Source organism: Microcaecilia unicolor, chromosome 9 (genome assembly GCF_901765095.1).
Source record: "Microcaecilia unicolor chromosome 9, aMicUni1.1, whole genome shotgun sequence".
Classification (NCBI taxonomy): Eukaryota; Metazoa; Chordata; class Amphibia; order Gymnophiona; family Siphonopidae; genus Microcaecilia; species Microcaecilia unicolor.
The window spans coordinates 30,180,015-30,200,745 of NC_044039.1; the positions used below are offsets into that span (position 1 = coordinate 30,180,015).

The 20,731-nt window shown below is 44.4% G+C and overlaps 1 protein-coding gene across 3 annotated transcripts in view; it reads left to right on the forward strand.

The window, feature by feature from the left end:
- Positions 1–247: 247 nt before the first annotated feature.
- The window catches only part of GNPTAB (N-acetylglucosamine-1-phosphate transferase subunits alpha and beta), a 92,498-nt gene continuing 72,014 nt past the window's right edge, over positions 248–20,731 (forward strand). For all 3 annotated transcript variants that reach the window (XM_030215410.1, XM_030215411.1, XM_030215413.1), the window contains exons 1-4: positions 248–495; positions 10,592–10,677; positions 18,000–18,119; positions 19,464–19,505. In XM_030215410.1, the coding sequence (XP_030071270.1) occupies positions 367–495; positions 10,592–10,677; positions 18,000–18,119; positions 19,464–19,505 (377 nt within the window). In that variant the 5' untranslated portion in view covers positions 248–366. The remainder of the gene's footprint in view (positions 496–10,591; positions 10,678–17,999; positions 18,120–19,463; positions 19,506–20,731) is intronic.

Here is a 20,731-nt window from a genome sequence, read left to right on the forward strand (position 1 = left end):
AATCATGATGACTGGAGTGGGCAGATTAGGGGCCTGAAAGTTCATTGAGAGAAGAGGCTGAAGGATGCCCAATATTCTTGCTCTGATCCTGGTCGGGTGGGGGAGGAGGGCCAAGGAACTCCCAGGGATCGACAGAGATTGTTTAGAAACCTGAGCTCCGGTTCAGCCCTTAGTGGCAGGAACACGCCCCGATCCGGGAAGCAGCGCAGCGCCAGGCGGCGGAAGCGTGGGGGCGGGTTCAGCCCCAGCAGCGTCCCGTCATCTCTCGACTCACGCCGCCGGTGTGGAGGAGCAGCTGAGCCCCGAGCCCGGCGGCGGTGGGGAGATCGTGCAGGGGAGGGAGGGAGGGGGCATGCCCGGCGTGCCATGGTGCTGAACTCGGCGCTGAAGCTGCTGCAGAGACAGACCTACACGTGCCTGTCGCACCGGCATGGCCTGTACTTGTGCTTCGGGGGCATGTTGCTTCTCATCGTGTCGGCGCTGCAGTTCGGAGAGGTCAGTCAATGCTTCCTGCGCTTCCCGTCCTGGAGGGGGAGGGGAGCGGACAGGCCACTCGGGTGTACCGGGCTCGCTTGGCGGCGATCGCAACGGGGAGTCTCTCGGCGGGTGATCGTCGCCCTGCTCCAGGGACACCGCGGTGGCCTCTGCCGATTCCCAGTGCACGGTCGGAAACTTTGTTGCGCTGTGCCATGCTTGCCATCTGCTTCACTGTATCTTCATCTGTGCGGATACATTTAGCTTTATAGACGTTTTTTTCAGGAGTTCGACTTAACTTGGGACCCGATTTGCTACAATTTTCACTGTTTAGTGGTGCTGCGGCTCAATGGGCCAGTTTAAGGCCAGATACAAGTTTTAAGGTTAAAAAAAATATATATATATATAGCTTTTTAGGGAACTAAACTGACGGACGAGTGGATGATCTGTTTATTACACAGGCAGGGATGCCTGTACCATCCACTCTGCCCCTTGCCCTTTTTTTTTTCAGAGCTACCCATAATAAGGAGACCATACCAAAATTGGAGTTAACAAGGCCAGGCCACAGTATATTTTGATTAAACTAAACCCAAGTCTTACTGCATGACTTCCAACACCATGCTCCCCTCGACCCCTCCCCCCCCCCCCAAAAAAAAACCCCAGCACCCAGTGTTCTGTTCCCTGACAGCCTTGCACTAGTTCATAACCTGATCCTAAAATGTGTGTAGTGTCTTTATTGTTATTCTCATTTCTAAGAACTTTAGCTGCTGCAGTCTCTCATTGTAAAGATATATGAGCAAGGCACTGTGGTTAATGTAGTTCACAGGCAGTGCAGCCACACTTGCTTGGTTGTGCAAGAGTTGTTACCACCACTGGTTGTAAGGCTGCCTAGATCTCCTCTCTCTCTCTGCCAAACTTGGCTCCTCTGTCTCCCTGCTACCATTTCCTGTTCAGCCTTACTATCTCTGTCCTAAGAGGTCAGCCAGGTATGACCTTTCCTTCCTATCTCTAGGACCACCCCTTGCCACCCGATGGCAGGCTCTGTTCCCATCGGCCCCTATCTGCCCCCCCCCCCCCGTGCCTGTAAAAAGCTCCATCACCTCTTTGTCCTTTCAGCCATGAGGTATTCTAACACCATCCAGCCAGGGGCATGGAGATGACCCCATCTCGTTCCAGACAGCTCTGTCCTGCTGAAACTCCCTGTAACGAACCTGGATTTTTTTACCCTGTGAATATCTTCTTCCAAATGAGATATCGCACATTCCAGTCACCCAGCTTTGGACTATTTCTACCTGCTCAACTACCTTCCCCTCCCCCTGCAATACAACTACTTCTCTTCAGATCTCCACCTCCCACAGCCTCCAGATTAAGAAGTCTCTGTATCCTGAACATCTATCTGTGAGTAAATTATCTGTGATTTATTCAATAAAAGAGACTTCATAAAATAATAGAGACTTCAGGTGATTGCTGTGCCAGGGTTATGCTCCATGATATTGGGGCTTCTAATTACCAAGCTCCAAGAGTCATGACACCCAGAAAGCCTCCATCATAGCCCCAGCAGTTGCTGTCTTCAACCACCATGTCTCAGACATTTTTGTAGCAATTATTCACCAATGCAAGTTGTCCCCTGAGCACACATGTCACCAGCATGTGACCCTCACCTAAGGAATGCCATACTGGGAAAAGACCAAAGGCCCATCGAGCCCAGCATCCTGTCCCCGACAGCGGCCAATCCAGGTCTGTTTTCTTGACAGCAACTTAGACTCTTGTTTCACTGGAGCTACAGCAAGGGTCAAGGGCTGTGTTAGACATACTAGGGCCCACTGCAGGTCAGAAAATAAGGGAGGGGGGCCCAGATCCCCTCTCCTCCATGGCATCTCTCCCCCCCCCCCCCATGCAATATTTGCTGTTTGCCCTATTCTCTGATTGGCTACCCCCCTTTTCTCCTGCACCTTTCTTGCCCCTTCCCATGCACCTATGCGTCACCTATATCCCTGTGCTATATTATGGCTGGCTGTGGTGGACATGACCCCTCTCTGGTCTCTTAATTAGATTTGTTATGATCATGTTACCAGACTCTGGCTATACTTGCACAGAGGAGCTCCTGTGCTTCTCAAAACATAGAGCAGTTCAATCCTCCCATATCTGTCCTTCTCATCGCCCAGCCATTTCACAAAGAGGACCTCCTGTGCTTATCAAAACATATAGAGCAGCTCAGTTCTCCCTCATCTGGCCTTCTCTTCACCCAGCCATTGTTTTGCTGAACTGTGGTTCTTCAAGCCACATTTCCCCTTCCCCAGCTCAGAGTACAAGGCTTACTAGACCTGGTCTGGTGAGCCATAGTCAGCTAGAATGTCAGAATATCCACAATGAATACACATGAGGCAAATTAACACACCTTGGGGACCTGGTGTACATGCAAATTAACCTCATGCTTATTTATTGTGGATATCATGAAAATCTGGATCTGGCTACAGTTGCAGTCTAGCCTAGGTGTGCCAGCCAGCTCTTCAGTTTGATTAGCAGGATATCCTAGGTGTAAGAGAGCTCAGATTGGAGCTGTAACTAGGGATTGGCAAGAGGTGCAGGAGAATTGTATGCAAAAAATTGAAAATTCTGCAGCTTTTACACTGTTTCTGAGTAATAATATTTTTCTGTATTGCATTATATAAATTATTACTCAGATGCATAATTTATTCCCCATTATAAGCCCTGGTCCACTCCTTCTCCCCTATTCAACTCTTCCGAGCTCTTTCCCCTCTTAGGTGAGAGCCCTTCATGAGCTTGATCGCCTCCCTCTCATGGTCAACCTCTTCCTCGTCTATCTACCCCTAACCTTTTGCCACCATCTCAGCCTTCTCTTTCTCTTCCCCTCTTCTCTCTCTCCCTGTGGCCTCTAATGTTTTTTTGGCCTAAAGTAGATAATTTACTTGGAGATAATATTGTTGTCAGGATGTAGTTGCTAATTGGCAGAAAATAAGTGAGGATGTTTTAAATGAAATTGCTTCAAATAAGGTGAGTAGGGAAATGTGGAAAAACTTTTGATTTATGGTTTTCTAAAGATTAAAAATAGATCTTGTGTAGATTGGAAAGGAAATGGTAGAAATGTCCATCAGATGCTACCAGGAAGGCGTGGAGATCAGTGATATTTACCTACAAATTAAAACTGATTGACGGTAGGAAAGAATATTATTCCAGGCTGTTAGATGCAGAACGTTTAGATCAAAAGAAATTATGGTCTTTTTTTGCTAAGGTGTGCTAATAGATTTAGAGGCTCATTTTCAAAGCACTTAGACTTACAAAATTACGTGGAGGGGCATAATCCACCGGGGCGCCCAAGTTTTCCTGGGGCCGTCCTCGCAGGATGGCTCCGTGAAGGGGCGGGGAAACCTGTATTATCGAAACAAGATGGGCGTTCATCTTTCGTTTCGATAATACGGTCAGGGACGCCCAAATCTCAGCATTGAGGTCGACCTTAGAGATGGTCGTCCTTAGAGATAGTTGTCCCCGGTTTTCGGCAATAATGGAAACCGAGGACGCCCATCTCAGAAGTGACCAAATCCAAGTCATTTGGTCGTGGGAGGAGCCAGCATTTGTAGTGCACTGATCCCCCTCACATGCCAGGACACCAACCTAGGAGGCACTGCAGTGGACTTCAGAAATTGCTCCCAGGTGCATAGCTCCCTTACCTTGTGAGCTGAGCCCCCCAACCCCCCCCCCCCAAAACCCACTCTCCACAACTGTACACCACTACCATAGCCCTAAGGGGTGAAGGGGGGCACCTACATGTGGGTACAGTGGGTTTTGGGTGGGTTTTGAAGGGCTCACATTTACCACCACAAGTGTAACAGGTAGGGGGGGATGGGCCTGGGTCTGCCTGTCTGAAGTGCACTGCACCCACTAAAACTGCTCCAGGGACCTGCAGTCATGGAGCTGGGTATGACATTTGAGGCTGGCAAAAAAAAAAAAAAGTAAAGTTTTTTTTTTAGGGTGGGAGGGGGTTGGTGACCATTGGGGGAGTAAGGGGAGGTCATCTCTGATTCCCTCTGGTCAGTTCAGGCACCTTTTTGAGGCTTGGTTGCAAGAAAAACTGGACCAAGTAAAGTCGGTCAAGTGCTCGTCAGGGACGCACTTCTTTTTTTCATTATCGGCCGAGGACGCCCATCTCTTAAGCACACCCCAGTCCCGCCTTCGCTATGCTGCCGACACACCCCCATGAACTTTGGTCAAACCAGCGACTGAAAGCAGTTGAGGGCTCCCAAAATCGGCTTTCGATTATGCCGATTTGGGCGACCCTGAGAGAAGGACGCCCATCTCCCGATTTGTGTCAGAAGATGGGCGCCGTTCTCTTTCGAAAATAAGCCTGATAGTAACCTATATAACGTTATACTTTGAAAATGATCCCCAAAGTAACCTATAGAATTTTGTAAGTCTATGTGCTTTGAAAATGAGTTCTTTGGCATGCGCTAAATGATAAGATGCCCATAGGAATACAGTGAACGTCTTATCGATTAGTGCATGCTAATCATTAGTGTGCACTGAATCCATTAGTAACATAGTAGATGGTGGCAGATAAAGACCAGTATGGTCCATCCGTTCTGCTCAACAAGGTAAACATTACATTCGGTATGAAGTGAAACATCGTATGTATACCTGATCTTGATTTATCCTTACCTTTTTTTGGGCATAGACCGTAGAAGTTTGCCCGGCACTGGCCTTGTTCTAACATTTCTGAAGTTGTTGTCATAGCCTCTGAAAAGCTCCACTGCAGCCCATTCAAGTCTATTAAGCCTTGCTCAGGACACATACCATAGAAGTCTGCCCTGCACTGGCTTTCCTACCTGATCTCCCCTAAGCTTCTTTGGATCTGATCCTTCTAAACAGGATTCCTTTGTGTTTCTCCCACACATTTTTGAATTCCGTTACAGTTTTCATCTCTACCACTTCCTACGGGAGGGCATTCCAGGTATCTACCACCCACTCAGTGAAAAAAATACCTCTTGACATTATTCTTGAGTCGGCCCTCTTTCAACTTCAATTCATGCCCTCTAGTTCTACCACCTTCCCGTCTCTGGTAAAGGTTTGTTTGTAGATTAATATCTTTGATTAATAGTTGAACGTCTGTATCATATCATCCCTGTTTCTCCTTTCCTCCATGGTATACATGTTTAGGTCAGCAAGTCTCTCCATGTACATCTTGCTACATAAACCCTCCTGCCATTTTCGTGACTTTTCTCTGAACCGCTTCAAGTCTTTTAACATCCTTAGCAAGATAAAGTCTCCAAAACTGAACACAATACTCCAAGTGGGGCCTCACCAACGACTTGTATAGGGGCATCAACACCTCTTTTCTTCTGCTGGTTAAACCCCTCTTTATGCAGCCTAGCACCCTTCTGGCCGCGGCCACCGCCTTGTCGCACTGTTTCATCACCTTGAGATCTTCAGATACTGTCACCCCAAGGTCCCTCTCCTGAGCCATGCTTACCAATCTCTTCCCCCCCCTATCGGATATGTCTCTTGTATTTCTGCACCCCAAGTGCATCACTCTGCACGTCTTGGCATTAAATGTCAACTGTCAGCCCCTTGACCATTCTTCTAGCATTTGGAGATCCCTTCTCATGGTTTCTACTCTCTCCAGGGTGTCTACTCTTTTGGCTTTCTTCGTGTCGTCCACAAAAAGGCAGACTTGCCCTTCTAATCCGTCAGCAATGTCTCACACAAATATGTTAAGAAGAATCAGCCACAGCACCGACCCCTGAAGCACTCCACTACTCGCCTTCCTTTACTCCAACCGGATTCCATTTACCACAACCCTCTGCCACCTGTCAGTCAACTAGTTTCTAGTCCAGTTCACTGCTTTGGGTCCTAAGTTCAGCCCTTTCAGCTTATTCATGATTCTTCTGTGAGGGACCGTTTCAAAGGCTTTGCTGAAATCCAAGTAGATTACATCTAGCGCACGTCCTTCATCCAGTTCTTTGGTCACCCAGTCAGAGAAGTAAATCAGATTCATTTGGTAGGATTTTCCTTTGGTAAAGCCATGTTGCCTCAGATCTCATAACCCGTTTGCTTCTAGAACGTCAAGCAGTGATTCCATTATTTTTCCTACCACCAACGTGAGGCTTACCGACCTTAGGTTTCCCACTTCTTCCTTGTTTCTGCTTTTGTGAAGAGGGACCACATCGGCTCATCTCCAGTCCCTCGCAACCTCTCCCATCTCTAAAGAGCTATTATATAAATCCTTAAGCGGTCCCGCCAGGACTTCTCTGAGCTCTCTCAGTATCCTGGGATGTATCCCACCCAGCCCCATAGCTCTGTCCACTTGCAGATTTTCAAGCTGTTTATAAACGCTTTCTTGCGTGAACAGCGCATTATCCAATCCATTCCCAGATATTCCCTCAGCAACCACCACAGTCCTTCTCCAGGGCTTTCTTCCATGAACACCCAAGAGAAGTATTTGTTTAGCATGTTCACTTTATCCTCACCACTGTTCACGTAGCTATTCTCAGTATCTTTCAGTCTTGCAATTCCATTCCTATTTTTTCTCCTTTCCCCAATATACATAAAAAAGGTCTTGTCACCACATCGTTAGCCATTTTTTCTTTTGCCCGCACTTTTCGCTAACTGTATTTCCCTCTTCACTTCTTTGAGCTTAATCCGGTAATCTTTTCCGTGATTCTCTTGTTGCGTTATTCTGTATTTCTTGAATGAAGCCTCTTTTGCCCTTCTTTTCTCAGCCACTTGTTTGGAGAACCATATAGGCTTCCTGCATTTCTTGTTTTTGTTTATTCCTTGCGTAAAGATCCGTTGCCATATTAATAGCAGTTTTCAGCTTGCACCACTTCACTTCCACTTCTCTAATTCCTAGCTCATTCTTCAAGTAAATAAGTACATAAGTATTGCCACACTGGGACAGACCAAAGGTGCATCAAGCCCAGCATCCATTTTTCAACAGTGGCCAATCCAGGTCACAAATACCTGGCTAGATCCCGAAAAAGTTCAATACATTTTATACTGCTTATCCCAGAAATAAGCAGTGGATTTTCCCCAAGTCAATTTAATAATGGTCTGTGGACTTTTCCTTTAGGAAGCTGTCCAGACCTTTTTTTAAACCCCGCTAAGCTAACCGCTTTTACCACATTCTCTGGCAACAAATTCCAGAGTTTAATTACATGTTCTACAGCATATTGCAAATGGGACATTCACATGGGTGGGTCAAGGGCGTTCTCACTATTCAAGCGCACACTGTGTTATTGTCAGTTAGGTGCGCATTCCACCATTTTACCAAAAACAGTACGTTTGAAATCCAGTACTTTGAATTTTGTGGGTCCACACTCCGGTTGTGCTTGTACATCAAACTAAATTGTGTGATGATCACTATTACCTAGGTGGGCACCCACACGGACATTGGAAACACTTCCTCCGTTAGTGCACCTTAGTAAAAGGACCCTATACAATTTGTTAGATCATTTGACCAATGTTGATAACGTAATGTCTAGGGAAAGGACATTGGCTCCAGCTTTATCCGTGCTTGCAGCCTATTTTAAAAATAAGGTGGAATCTCTTAGATGTCAACCATCGCAGTTGTATGAATATCTGTTAGATGAGTTTTTGGACTCTCGGGACCGTCCTGCTGACTGTTATTGGACTCAGTTTGAGTTATGGACACCTATTGATGCTAGACAATTAATTCAAAAATGTGCAAAATCAAATTGCATTTTGGACCCATGTCCTCTTTACCTGAAGTCCACTTCTCAGTTATTTGTATGCAGCTGCTAGCTTGATTTTTTGTTCAGTCTCTTAAGTTTGAAGCCATTACATCCCTTTTGTTTCAGCTGCATTGACTGCCAGTTGATGGATATATTTTAAGCTTTGCGTTTTTGTTTTGAAAATTTTGTTTGATTATCTGCTTTCCTATATACAAGGTCAGGGTGTATTTGTACAAACAAGGAGGCAAAATTTTTTATTAGGCTTTCCTTCCATTAATACCGTTAGATTTCATGGGGTTACATACTTGTACATTATCCTATCAGGCAGCATTGATGTTGAATTGTCTTCTTTATCGGAGAGAGAGAACTTAAAAGTTTTTGTTCTGTAAAAATACTGTAAAGAAAGTGCTGAAAAAATGAAAGCAATGTGATACTCAAGAAGTATGAATTATTTACAGAAGATGATTGCGTAATACAAATTAGCATGTGTATGTATATATACATACTAACGTATATAGTTAAATGTTATATACGTGCAATAAATTATAAATTAGCACCAAACATACAGACCCATAATACATATACATTAAAAGATGTGGTGAAAACCATGAGAACACAAAGTATATGAGGGATATGGCAATTTATATTTTATGTTTACCATAGGTCTATATGATGTTTGTTTGATTTTTAATTATAAATGTATATTCGTTAAATGTACCTAAACAATGTCATCATTCCTTTTTACACTTTTGATGATGTTTTAACCCATGTTTTTATTAATGTTGTTCATTAATCATTTTTACTGTTTTTCATGAATAATTGTTTTTTTTTTTACTAATAATTTTTTATATATGTATATTTATATAATTATCCACTTAGTTCTAACTAATTTTATTTGTGTATTTATTTACTTATCATTGTCCTTAAATGTTTTTGAGTAAAATTTATGTTTTAATGTTGTTTACAGAAGTTGAGACTCCTCAGGCAGGCAGTACTGCGTGCTGAAACGCAGGATTGCGTTGAGTCTTGATGTTACATTTTTAATGGATTTTATAGATATCTATGGACTGTGTGTCTTTTTATGTGATTTTTAATAAATATCCCTTGGTTGATACTTCTCTGGCCGTTCCCCTTTTTGTTCTGTTGTTTCTCCATTATAGAATATAGCATATTTGTATGTTAGTCACGTAATTTATAGTATTCTGTAACCGTGCATAAGAGCTGCGCACGCTAAGCCTCACCCCCTTGCAGTTGCACGCTATGGATTCTGTGCGCTGAGGGGGTCTTTTACTAAGCCACGGTAGAAATCAGCTGGCGGTAAAGGCCGAGACGCCCATAGGAATATAATTCCCCTCTTTCCTATCTTGATTATTGTAGTTCTTCCCTCTCTTTCTCTGCTGTCTTGGTTGCTCATCTCATACTTTTCTCCTTCCTTTATTGGCCTGTAAACCACTTAGTTGGTAACCCTGATAGGCGGGATAGTAAGTTGTAAATACACTTGGCGTTTATAGCCAGCTGATTTCTACTGCGAGCTAAAAACGCTACCGCGGCTTAGTAAAAAATCCCATCAGTTTGTAGAATACCGACTAAAGATGGATGTATCTGCAGATTAGTACCGAGTAATGATAATATTAATTATAGACAATTATTTGTTAACACTAATTAATAGCTAACTTACCAGTTAAGTTATTCATATAACTTTCAAAACTGTTTAGTTTGCTTGAGCAGCTTTGCATGCCAAGTGTCAAACTGTGTGCACAAGTTTTTAAAATTAGGGGGTATACGCATGGGCTTAGTTTGGGGGGGTGCGAGAAAGCAGCATGCACGCTGCTTTAGACCTGCCCCCCTGGAAGCCTTTCTTTCTCCTTCAACTTTCTGTTCCTGTGTAGGCGGGAAGCTGTAGGAGAGAGAAGGGCTTCCGGGGAAGGTCTTTAAGCAGCATTCATGCTACTTTCGCTGAGGCTGCCAGCGGCTCGGGGGGATTGGAAGACGGAAGGGGGGGGGTGATACTGGGCACCACTGGAAGACTCCAGTACTGTGGTGGCAGTGGCAGGGGGAGGGGCTCAAAGGAGCTTTTGAGAGTCACACCCCACCCTTTGTCCCCCCCCTCCCCCCCAAATGAAACTGTCAAACTACACCCATGGGTATGTGTACATTTATAAAGCAGTTTGGAAATGCAACAAATGTGAAGTGTGGCCAGAGCTGAGCGGAAACAAGGATGCAGTAATTTCATGGACCAGCAGGAATGGTTGGCATGACTGGTTCAGTGTGATGTGCGCATAAATGCCACCCACAAATTTAACAAATAAATGCTTTGCTTTCAGAATGCAGAATAAAATCTGCCTTTTAATAAATCAAGGAAAAATGCCACGTGGGCCTCTTGCTTTAAGGTTGTTTCCCTTCTTTTGCAGGTTGTCTTGGAGTGGAGCCGAGATCAGTACCATGTCCTCTTTGACTCGTACAGAGATAACATCGCTGGCAAGTCCTTCCAGAATCGGTGAGCTCTGTTTAGGAGCTCTTGGCAGAGGCTGCTGTTGTCTGTCACTGGTTTTGTTCTTTAATGGGTTCTTGACAGCATTCTTTACTTTGATGGACATATTTAAAAAAATCATCAACGAAGTAGTGAGGCAAATATGAGGATGTTTAAAGATCAAGGGAGTGGAGGAGTGGCCTAGTGGTTAGAGTGGTGGACTTTGGTCCTGGGGAACTGAGGAACTGAGTTCGATTCCCACTTCAGGCACAGGCAGCTCCTTGTGACTCTGGGCAAGTCACTTAACCCTCCATTGCCCCATGTAAGCCGCATTGAGCCTGCCATGAGTGGGAAAGCGCAGGGTACAAATGTAACAAAAATAAAATAGATACTATTGGAGATTCTACATGGAATGTTGCTACTTTTGGAGATTCTACATGGAATGTTGCTATTCCACTAGCAACATTCCAAGTAGAAGCCTGCGCGGCCACATTGGTGATCTGCAAGGGCCGACTTCTACATGGAATGTTGCTAGTGGAATAGCAACATTCCATGTAGAATCTCAAATAGTAGCAACAGTGGAGGAGTGGCCTAGTGGTTAGGGTGGTGGACTTTGGTCTTGGGGAACTGAGGAACTGAGTTCGATTCCCACTTCAGGCACAGGCAGCTCCTTGCGACTCTGGGCAAGTCACTTAACCCTCCATTGCCCCATGTAAGCCGCATTGAGCCTGCCATGAGTGGGAAAGCGCGGGGTACAAATGTAACAAAAAAAAAATAGTCACAGAAACACATGTAGGACCCGACACAGCCGTGTTTCGGTGTGTGAGCCTGCCTCAGGGGTCATCAAACCTGGAAGCATATGTCAATGGGAGTACAAGTGACAAATGCTTAAAAGAAAGCAGTCCTTTGGTAAGTCAGTTGCAGTGCCCATGGCACTCCCGCACTGCTGTTCGCTGACAGCTCCGGTAAACCGGTGACGTAATGCATGCAATCTTTAAACATTCTCGTTGTATTCACTTCACTACTTTGTTGACGTCTACATGTCCGTGAGGTATTAGATCTTCCCTTTCTCTCTTTGTTTTTAATAAATGCGCACAATGTGTTTCTAAAACTTAGAATACTATTGCACAGTTCAAAAAGCAAGGACCATGGTAAGCTGATGCACATGACCAGCTTATGCTGAGGCCTGATAAGATCGTTATCTGAACACAAGGAGACAAGTTCCTGCTGATAACACGTGACCAGAGTGGGGTTATATTTTGTCAGGGTTTCGGCTTTTCCTGTTTAGATTTTATCTGGAATTGGCAACTTGCTAACCAAGGGAAGAGAGACAAATCATTTCAGCTGGGCCAGTGGCTTCTAAAGTGAACTTCCTGCAAACGTTTTGCATCTGGATGCAGTAAGCAATGAGCATGCAAATTCTTACTGTTGGAGAGGTCTTGACAATATTTGGAACAATAATATTTTACAGGAAGTCTAATTTCAAGTTTGAACCAAGTATCAAAATTCTAGGAGTTCTCTTTTCCAGTTCGCTGTGTATGGATTCCCAGATTAATGCATTAGTTAAAAAAAAAAAATGTTCTTGTCTTTAAGAAAATTGAGGGAGTTTAGATTTCTCAGTTTTTCGCCTAGTGGTGCAATCTCTTGTTTTGTCTTCCCTGGATTATTGCAACATTATTTTATGTAAGTTGTCAAAAGAATCTACAAGAAAAAACAACTTCAAACAATTCAAAACACAGCAAGCCCATTCATTTTTTCCATTCATAAATATGAGAGAGTCACCCCCATTGTTCATTCAATTGCATTGGCTTCCCATAGAGGCTAGAATTCATTTCAGATTGTGTATTATGACTTTTAAAATCTTGTATGGTTTGGCACCTAATAGGACAAATATGTTTTCCGATGCAAAATAGAAGACTGGGATTCATTGTTATTAAGTTATCCTCTCCATAGGGTCAATGCTCTAAAAAATGTTTTCATGCTGAATTTTAAATATCACTACTGCCAAATATGCTCTCTGAAAATTTATCATAGGACCTTCAGAAAATAATCCATCTTACTAAGCCTAATATTTAATTCACCTAATGTGTGTGCATATCCTATATAATAATTCTCACCACCAACGTTCTAATCGGGAACTGCCTGTGTCCGTGCCTCCTGCTTGAGCTAGGCTCCGTAGCCAGGCTGACGTCACTAACAGCTGATTCCAAGTGGCAGGGAGCGGAGCATCAAACAACGACCCTCCCCCCCCCCCTCCAGCCACCCATGTCCAGCGGCCCTGATCTCTCACCTGCCCTGATCTCTCACCTGCCCCTCCTTCATCCACCCATGTTGTGTAACGAATTCTTCGGGGCAGGCAGGAAAGATCCCCGGTCCTGCCTGCCCGCTGCTGGCGCTGACGCTCCCCCGCTGCCGGATCGCTGTTCAAAATGGCCACCAATACAAGGGCGGCCTCCAAGACTTCAGCAGGACGTCAGACTCACAGAAACAGAAGCCTGCGCGGCTGCAAGGGCAGGCTTCTACATGGAATGTTGCTAGTGGAATAGCAACATTAACATTCCATGTAGAATGTCAAATAGTAGCAACATTCCATGTAGAATCTGAAATAGGGAAAGGTAACTGGGGGACTTGATATGCTGCCTTTCTGTGGGGTTTACATAGTATATACAGGTACTTATTTGTACCTGGGGCAATGGAGGGTTAAGTGACTTGCTCAGAGTCACAAGGAGCTGCCCATGCCTGAAGTGGGAATCGAACTCAGTTCCCCAGGACCAGAGTCCACCACCCTAACCACTGAAGTCTTTCAACTCAGTTGCTGTCCAGGCTGTAGGCACAGTCACAGCTGCTGCAGTTAGAAACCTCACATTCGCATGACCGACTGTTCACTTGGGTGTTGCCATGCTCCAATTGTTGCCCTTTTTGTTTCAGATCAGGGTTTGTAGATGCCGGACTTAGAACAGGGAAACTGAACCTTTGCCATATTTTTCGTAGACTGTGCATCAGGCAGACTGTGGTTGGCTTTTGATCCAGAAACACAAGCCACCGATTCCCTTCCATTAATAGGGTCTGTAGCAGGGGCTCCCAAGCCCTGTCCTCGAAGGCCACAACCCAGTCTGGTTTTCAGGATTTCCACATTGAATATGTATGAGAGAAATTTGCATGCACTGTGCATTGTACAAATAGATGTCATGCATATTCATTATGGACATCCTGAAAACCTTGAAAGGAATGTGGCCTTCTAGGACTGGGCTTGGGAACCCCTGGTTTGTAGCTAGACTATTTCATTCTCATGAACACATGAACATCCTTTTTGTTGAAAATGAACTAGGTGTGAAAGGCAGGGGGAAAGGAAGGTTGCTTATGGGATAAGCATCTGGAAATAGATGAGAATAGTGAGATGCAGGGCCGCTGAGAGGGGGGGGGACAAGGGGGACAAAATTCCTCAGGCCCGGGCCTCCGAGGAGGGACCCGGCGCCGGAGTCCAGCCCGCTCACCCTCCGTCGCTCCCTGGCATTGAATTTAAGCTACTACTACTACTACTACTATTTAGCATTTCTATAGCGCTACAAGGCATACGCAGCGCTGTACAAACATAGAAGAAAGACAGTCCCTGCTCAAAGAGCTTACAATCTAATAGACAAAAAATAAATAAAGTAAGCAAATCAAATCAATTAATGTGAACGGGAAGGAAGAGAGGAGGGGGTAGGTGGAGGCGAGTGGTTACAAGTGGTTACGAGTCAAAAGCAATGTCAAAGAGGTGGGTTTTCAGTCTAGATTTAAAGGTGGCCAAGGATGGGGCAAGACGTAGGGGCTCAGGAAGTTTATTCCAGGCGTAGGGTGCAGCGAGACAGAAGGCGCGAAGTCTGGAGTTGGCCTCACCTTCCCAGTGACAGTCATTAAAACTTGGGGTCCATAGGTCAATTTTAGCAGACAATGGAAAAGGTGCCGGTACTCAGTACCCCCAAGTACCCCCTCAAAAAATGCAATGTGGGTTCTACTCTTTTAAAGCAGGGGTCCGCACTTCATTATCTTCTGCATGAAACAATTCTCTGCATTGACGTGAACAAGAGCGCTAGTGCTGAGCCTGGTGAGCCGAGGGGTTATATCTACTGAGGAAACAAATGCAGAAGACACCGGGTGGGAGAGAACAGACAGTATGGGTATGTTTTTTGATTTAGTGAGTGACCTCCTCAACTTTCTCTGCCAAAAAGGTTATCCCCTCCGGCATTGGGCATCCGCCAAGCTCTGCTGAACAGAATGTTCCACGTCAAACACACAACCATGAAAGTCTGAGCAGATATCCTGGATGCCACATCAAAAGTGTAAGTGCGCCTGGCCAAGAACTCTTAACAGCAAGAACTTATCAAGTGATTTCCAACTCAAAAAAAATCAACACCATGGAAACCTGAATGTGGAGTACCACAAGGATCACCGCTCTCTTTTTAACCTAATGATGACACCTTTAGCCAAATCGCTATCCAACCAAGGACTCAACCAATACATTTATGCATACGATGTTACGATATATATCCCGTTTAAACAAGACATAGCCGAAATCACAAATGAAATCACACACAGCTTCCAAATAATGAACTCATGGGCGGACGCATTCCAACTAAAGCTAAACGCAGAAAAAACACAATGTCTCATGCTGTCCTCACAATACAACACAAACAAACCCAATACCATAAACACCCCAGACTACACCCTTCCGGTCTCAGCCTGAAAATTCTGGGAGTCATGATTGATCGAAATCTCACATTCGAAGATCATGCGAAAAATACAGCAAAGAAAATGTTCCATTCAATGTGGAAACTTAAAAGAATCGAATCTTTCTTCCCAAGGGAAGTATTCCGCAGCCTAGTGCAATCAGTGGTGCTCAGCCACCTACACTACTGCAATGCCATCTATGCCGGATGCAAAGAACAAATCATCAAGTAGCTTCAGACCGCTCAAAACACAGCAGCCAGACTCATATTTGGGAAAGCGAAATACGAAAGCGCCAAACCCCTAAGAGAAAAACTACACTGGCTCCCACTAAAAGAACGTATTGCGTTCAAAGTTTGCACCCTGGTCCACAAAATCGTTCACTGAGAAGCTCCGACCTACATGTTTGACCTTATAGATTTGCCTATTAGGAATGCAAAAAGATCATCACGCACATTCTTCAACCTCCACTATCCTAACTGCAAAGGGCTAAAATATAAATCCACATAGGCGACCAGGTTCTCATACATCTGCAAGCAGCTATGGAACGCATTACCGAAGGCCATAAAAATAACGCAAGACCTAACCATCTTCCGAAGATTACTGAAAACAGACCTTTTCAAGAAGGCATACCATAAGCATTCATCTTTGGGTTCAACATTTTTTATTGATGACAACTCAAAAGAAACACCTTTAACCTGGTGCATATACAGAGATTCAGAGTATACAAACATGCTCTGTTTAAACCATATGATACAGCTCGTCATCAAACTTTTAACATATTATCTCTACCCCTCCCCCTCCCTCTAAGTGGTGGTCAATATGTGTGTGCTTCAACTTTTCATTTTTTTTTTTTTAACTCCCTCCCGTCCCAGGGGAGGTCCTGGGTCCTATACTCTGATGGCCCCCTCCCCCGTTCTGGAGAGCGTCACTCTTATTGTGGCAGACTTATTCTACTATACCAATCTACCTACAACAATTGCTATAATTTGTTCTGTTAACCATTTTTATAGCGTAGGCGTAGTATCTAATCCACCTTAACGGCACTCCCATACACTTTTTGGAATTGAATAACCCCGCCTTCTCCCTTAAGCATTCATCTTAAAGACTAAAAAACAACAATGTACACGATTATACAAAACCGAACTCTTATTACATGACTGATGAAACTCTTTGAAATTAATGATCAAGCAATACCACTTTAAACCTTATGCTGAATAGGGACTCTTTATAGTCGATGACCTAATGTATGTTACAATCCAACTTAGGACTCAGGATCCTCACACAATACCATAATGTTTTCTTCTTAACCATGTATATATGCACCTGATGTATATATACCAGGGGCGTATCTGTGTGGGGCCTCAGGGGCCTGGGCCCCCGCAGATTTCGCCCTGGACCCCCCTACCGCTGCCAAACCTCCCCCTCCGTTGCTGTTGCCTACCTTCGCTGGCAGGGGACCCCAACCCCCGCCAGCCGAGGTCCGCGTCCTCCTGCCGCTGCCGGCTGCCTTTAAAAGAATTCCGTCAGCTGGCGGGGGACCCCCAACCCCCGCCAGCCAAGCCGAGGTCCTTTCATTTCTTCCACTAAAGCTGGCCCCCCCTACCGCCGCAGTTCAGATACGCCCCTGATATATACATACCACAGTCTGTGCCATTTATGTTATGTTACATGTTTGTTACCATATATGTATGTACCTTAACGCAATACTACTTGTAATTCTGTTACCCGGAAATGGCAACCGCCATTACGGCAAATGTAAGCCACATTGAGCCTGCAAATTGGTGGGAAAATGTGGGATACAAATAAATAAATAAAAACACGCCTTCTGTTACTTGACCAACTGGCGAAGTAACTCGGCCTGCTCTGTAGGGAGTGTCTCAGCCAGGTCCGACAACTTGTGCACCATGTTTCCAAGTGGATGCTCATGAAGAGCTGGTACGATTGTATACGGGAAATGAGCATTGAAGCCTGGTACATCTTCCTCTCAGTCAATTGATGGGTATTCTGGATACCACTACATGTCAAATCAAGCACTTTGTTCAATGTACATTTAAAATCAAATGTAATTTTAGATTATGTAGCAATTGCATATATGCAATTATAAATTAATCTCCACATCCTGGACATTTTTATACAAATTATTTTTATCAACTCCTCAGATTTAGGTCTGATGAACCAATGCCTTAGAAATCCAGTGTTTGAAATTCCTAGACAAGCCTGGCCTTTTCGATGCCTAAAATATACAGATAGCCTGGTTGTTAACGTGCGAGTAAATGCATGCATATATTTTTCTCCTGAATATCTGCTATTATGGAACCCGTGTGCTGAACCAAATCAGCATAGGGAATTTGTGTTCAGAATCAACCCTGAAAATCAGCCCAAGGTAGTTGAAGAATGTTGACATCCCTATTCACAAAGATGTGTTAACTGTTTTAATGTGTTAAATGCACATTTGCAAATACAGGGGTCTGCAGTCACTTACCACAGGTTTTTATACATTTCATGGAGAGAGTACCTTTGTGAAGGAGTCATTAGTGTCCCTTTCATCCGACTCATAAAGTTACAAGGGTACAGTGTGTATGAGTGAATGCTTACTGCGTTGGTCAAGGTGACATCTTTTTCTTGTGGCTCACCCACAGGCTGTGTCTGCCTATGCCCATCGATGTGGTGTACACCTGGGTGAATGGCACAGATCCTAACCTACTGAAAGAACTGCGATTGTTCCGGGAGCAGATGGAGGAGGAGCAGAAGATAATGAGGTAAATGCCCACTGACTCCAGCTTGCTGCTTTTCTGTGAATTCACATTTTAATGTGTGACAATATTAGGCGTGACCATAGAGAAGAGGCACTTGGAAAACAGTATCCAATTATCTTTATTGAACGTGGGTGACCCTCAGAAAAGCGCTATATCCAACTGTACCAGTCAGGATTCATTATAAGCTTCATTTTTTTTTTGGGGGGGGGGGGCTGGAGTGTGTTCTTGATAATGTGACAGATTAAAATCTGCTCAATAAGTGATGTATTTATTTCAAGTTTGGATAATAACAGTTATTTATACATGGGAGGAATCTCATGGAGATCTTATCACCTAATCACTAACAAACTCATTATCTGCAAAGTTTTAGCTCTGGAGGAGGAACCTAGTGGATAGAGAACTGGGGAAGCCAGGGTTGAAATCTTACTCGTGCTTCTTGTGATGGTGGGGAGGCAACACGAAGGAAGCTGCCCGCACCTTTCCATCTCTGTCCTTTAACCAGAGGAATAAACACCAATCAGATGTTTACCAATAGCGATGCAGATAGACCACAGCAGTTCAGCGTGTCTATTTATATAAGGCAGCAGCATCCAAAAAAATGGCGATGACCCTTTGTTAACTACTACTACTACTACTATTTAGCATTTCTATAGCACTACAAGGCGTACGCAGCGCTGCATAAACATAGAAGAAAGACAGTCCCTGCTCAAAGAGCTTACAATCTAATAGACAAAAAATAAAGTAAGCAAATCAAATCAATTATTGTGTACAGGAGGGAGGAGGGTAGGTGGAGGCAGGTGGTTAAAAGTGGTTACGAGTCAAAAGCAATGTTAAAGAGGTGGGCTTTCAGTCTAGATTTAAAGGTGGCCAAGGAAGGGGCAAGACGTAGGGGCTCAGGAAGTTTATTCCAGGCGTAGGGTGCAGCGAGACAGAAGGCGCGAAGTCTGGAGTTGGCAGTAGTGGAGAAGGGAACAGATAAGAAGGATTTATCCATGGAGCGGAGTGCACGGGAAGGGGTGTAGGGAGGGATGAGTGTGGAGAGATACTGGGGAGCAGCAGAGTGAATACATTTATAGGTTAGTAGAAGAAGTTTGAACAGGATGCGAAAACGGATAGGGAGCCAGTGAAGCGACTTGAGGAGAGGGTTAGTATGAGTAAAGCGACCCTGGCGGAAGACAAGACGGGCAGCAGAGTTTTGAACCGATTGGAGAGGAGAGAGGTGACTAAGTGGTTTGTTGTGCTAATCATAAGGCTGCATGAAGATGACAATAAATATAAACATAGAGAATAATTGCAGATTCTTGCTAGACTGTGCTCATTGCAGTATGCTTTTTGCCGTTTGTTTAGGGAAAGCCTTGGGAAGAACACAACAGAACCAACCAAGAAAAGGTAAAATAAGAAAGCAAAGTTAATAATCTTCCACAGCATCATTTACAATTTCAGAAAAAACAACGTGACGGCCTGCAGGTTTGCTATGCATTCCAGGTTCTATTTCCTTGTGATGGATCAACCTGAGGTCTGCTGTTTGTTCTTACCCTGGCTCATTGTGTAGGAAAAGATGGCACGTTTTCACTTTTGCGTATATAGATATCTGTCATGTCCAATTGGCAGATGTTCACTCATGTTTCTAACGAGAAATAGAGTAGGGAACGACCAAAAGGAAGGAACCCAAGAGACCCGGTTTTCAATACAAAGTCCTTATATCTAACAGAATAGTTCAAGGACCCGATATGGACTGTGTTTTGATGGCAATGTCTGCGTCAGGGTCCAGAGATCTGATGGAGTGCACTGATTTGATATGCGAGACAATAGACAGGTGTGGTAATATAAGCGAGGGCGGGGCCTCGGAGCCAGGTAAAACAGGGCACACACATTCAGCAAGCTATGGTGAAAACAAATAATATTTATTAAAGGGCTCTTGTTCACTTCACAGGAAGGAAAGGAGTAATGCTCAAATCTATTTCTGTAAACATATTGTCTCCTGGCTCAGCAGCAGTTCTTACCGGTCTCTGGCTTGGTCCTTGGATCCAGAGTTACCAGCACAGTCTCTACCTGGGACACAAGGCTGGCGAGGTCAAAATACAAACCAAGGTGAACTTGGCCTACCTGAACGTAGTGGTTGCAGGTTCTCAGCTTTGCTTCCTCTGGGCCTTTTTAACCTAGCTTTGGCCCAGTCTTTTATACTTCCTTGACCATGCCCTCCTGGCTCCACCCATCCCATGTCACTTCCCCCCTGGACAAGAGTAAGGTCTTAAGGTGGCTACATAAGTATTGCCATACTGGGAAAGACCAAAGGTCCTTCAAGCCCAGCATCCTGTTTCCAACAGTGGCCAATCCAGGTCACAGATACCTGGCAAGATCCCAAAAAAGTACAAAACATTTTATGCTGCTTATCCCAGAAATAGTGGATTTTCCCCAAGTCCATTTAATAATGGTCTATGGACTTTTTCTTTAGGAAGCCGTCCAAACCTTTTTTTTTTAAATCTGCTAAGCCAACCGCCTTTACTATATTCTCTGGCAACGAATTCAAGAGTTTAATTACACATTGAGTGAAGAAACCTTTTCTACGATTAGTTTTAAATTTGCTACATTGTTGCTTCATTGCATGCCCCCTG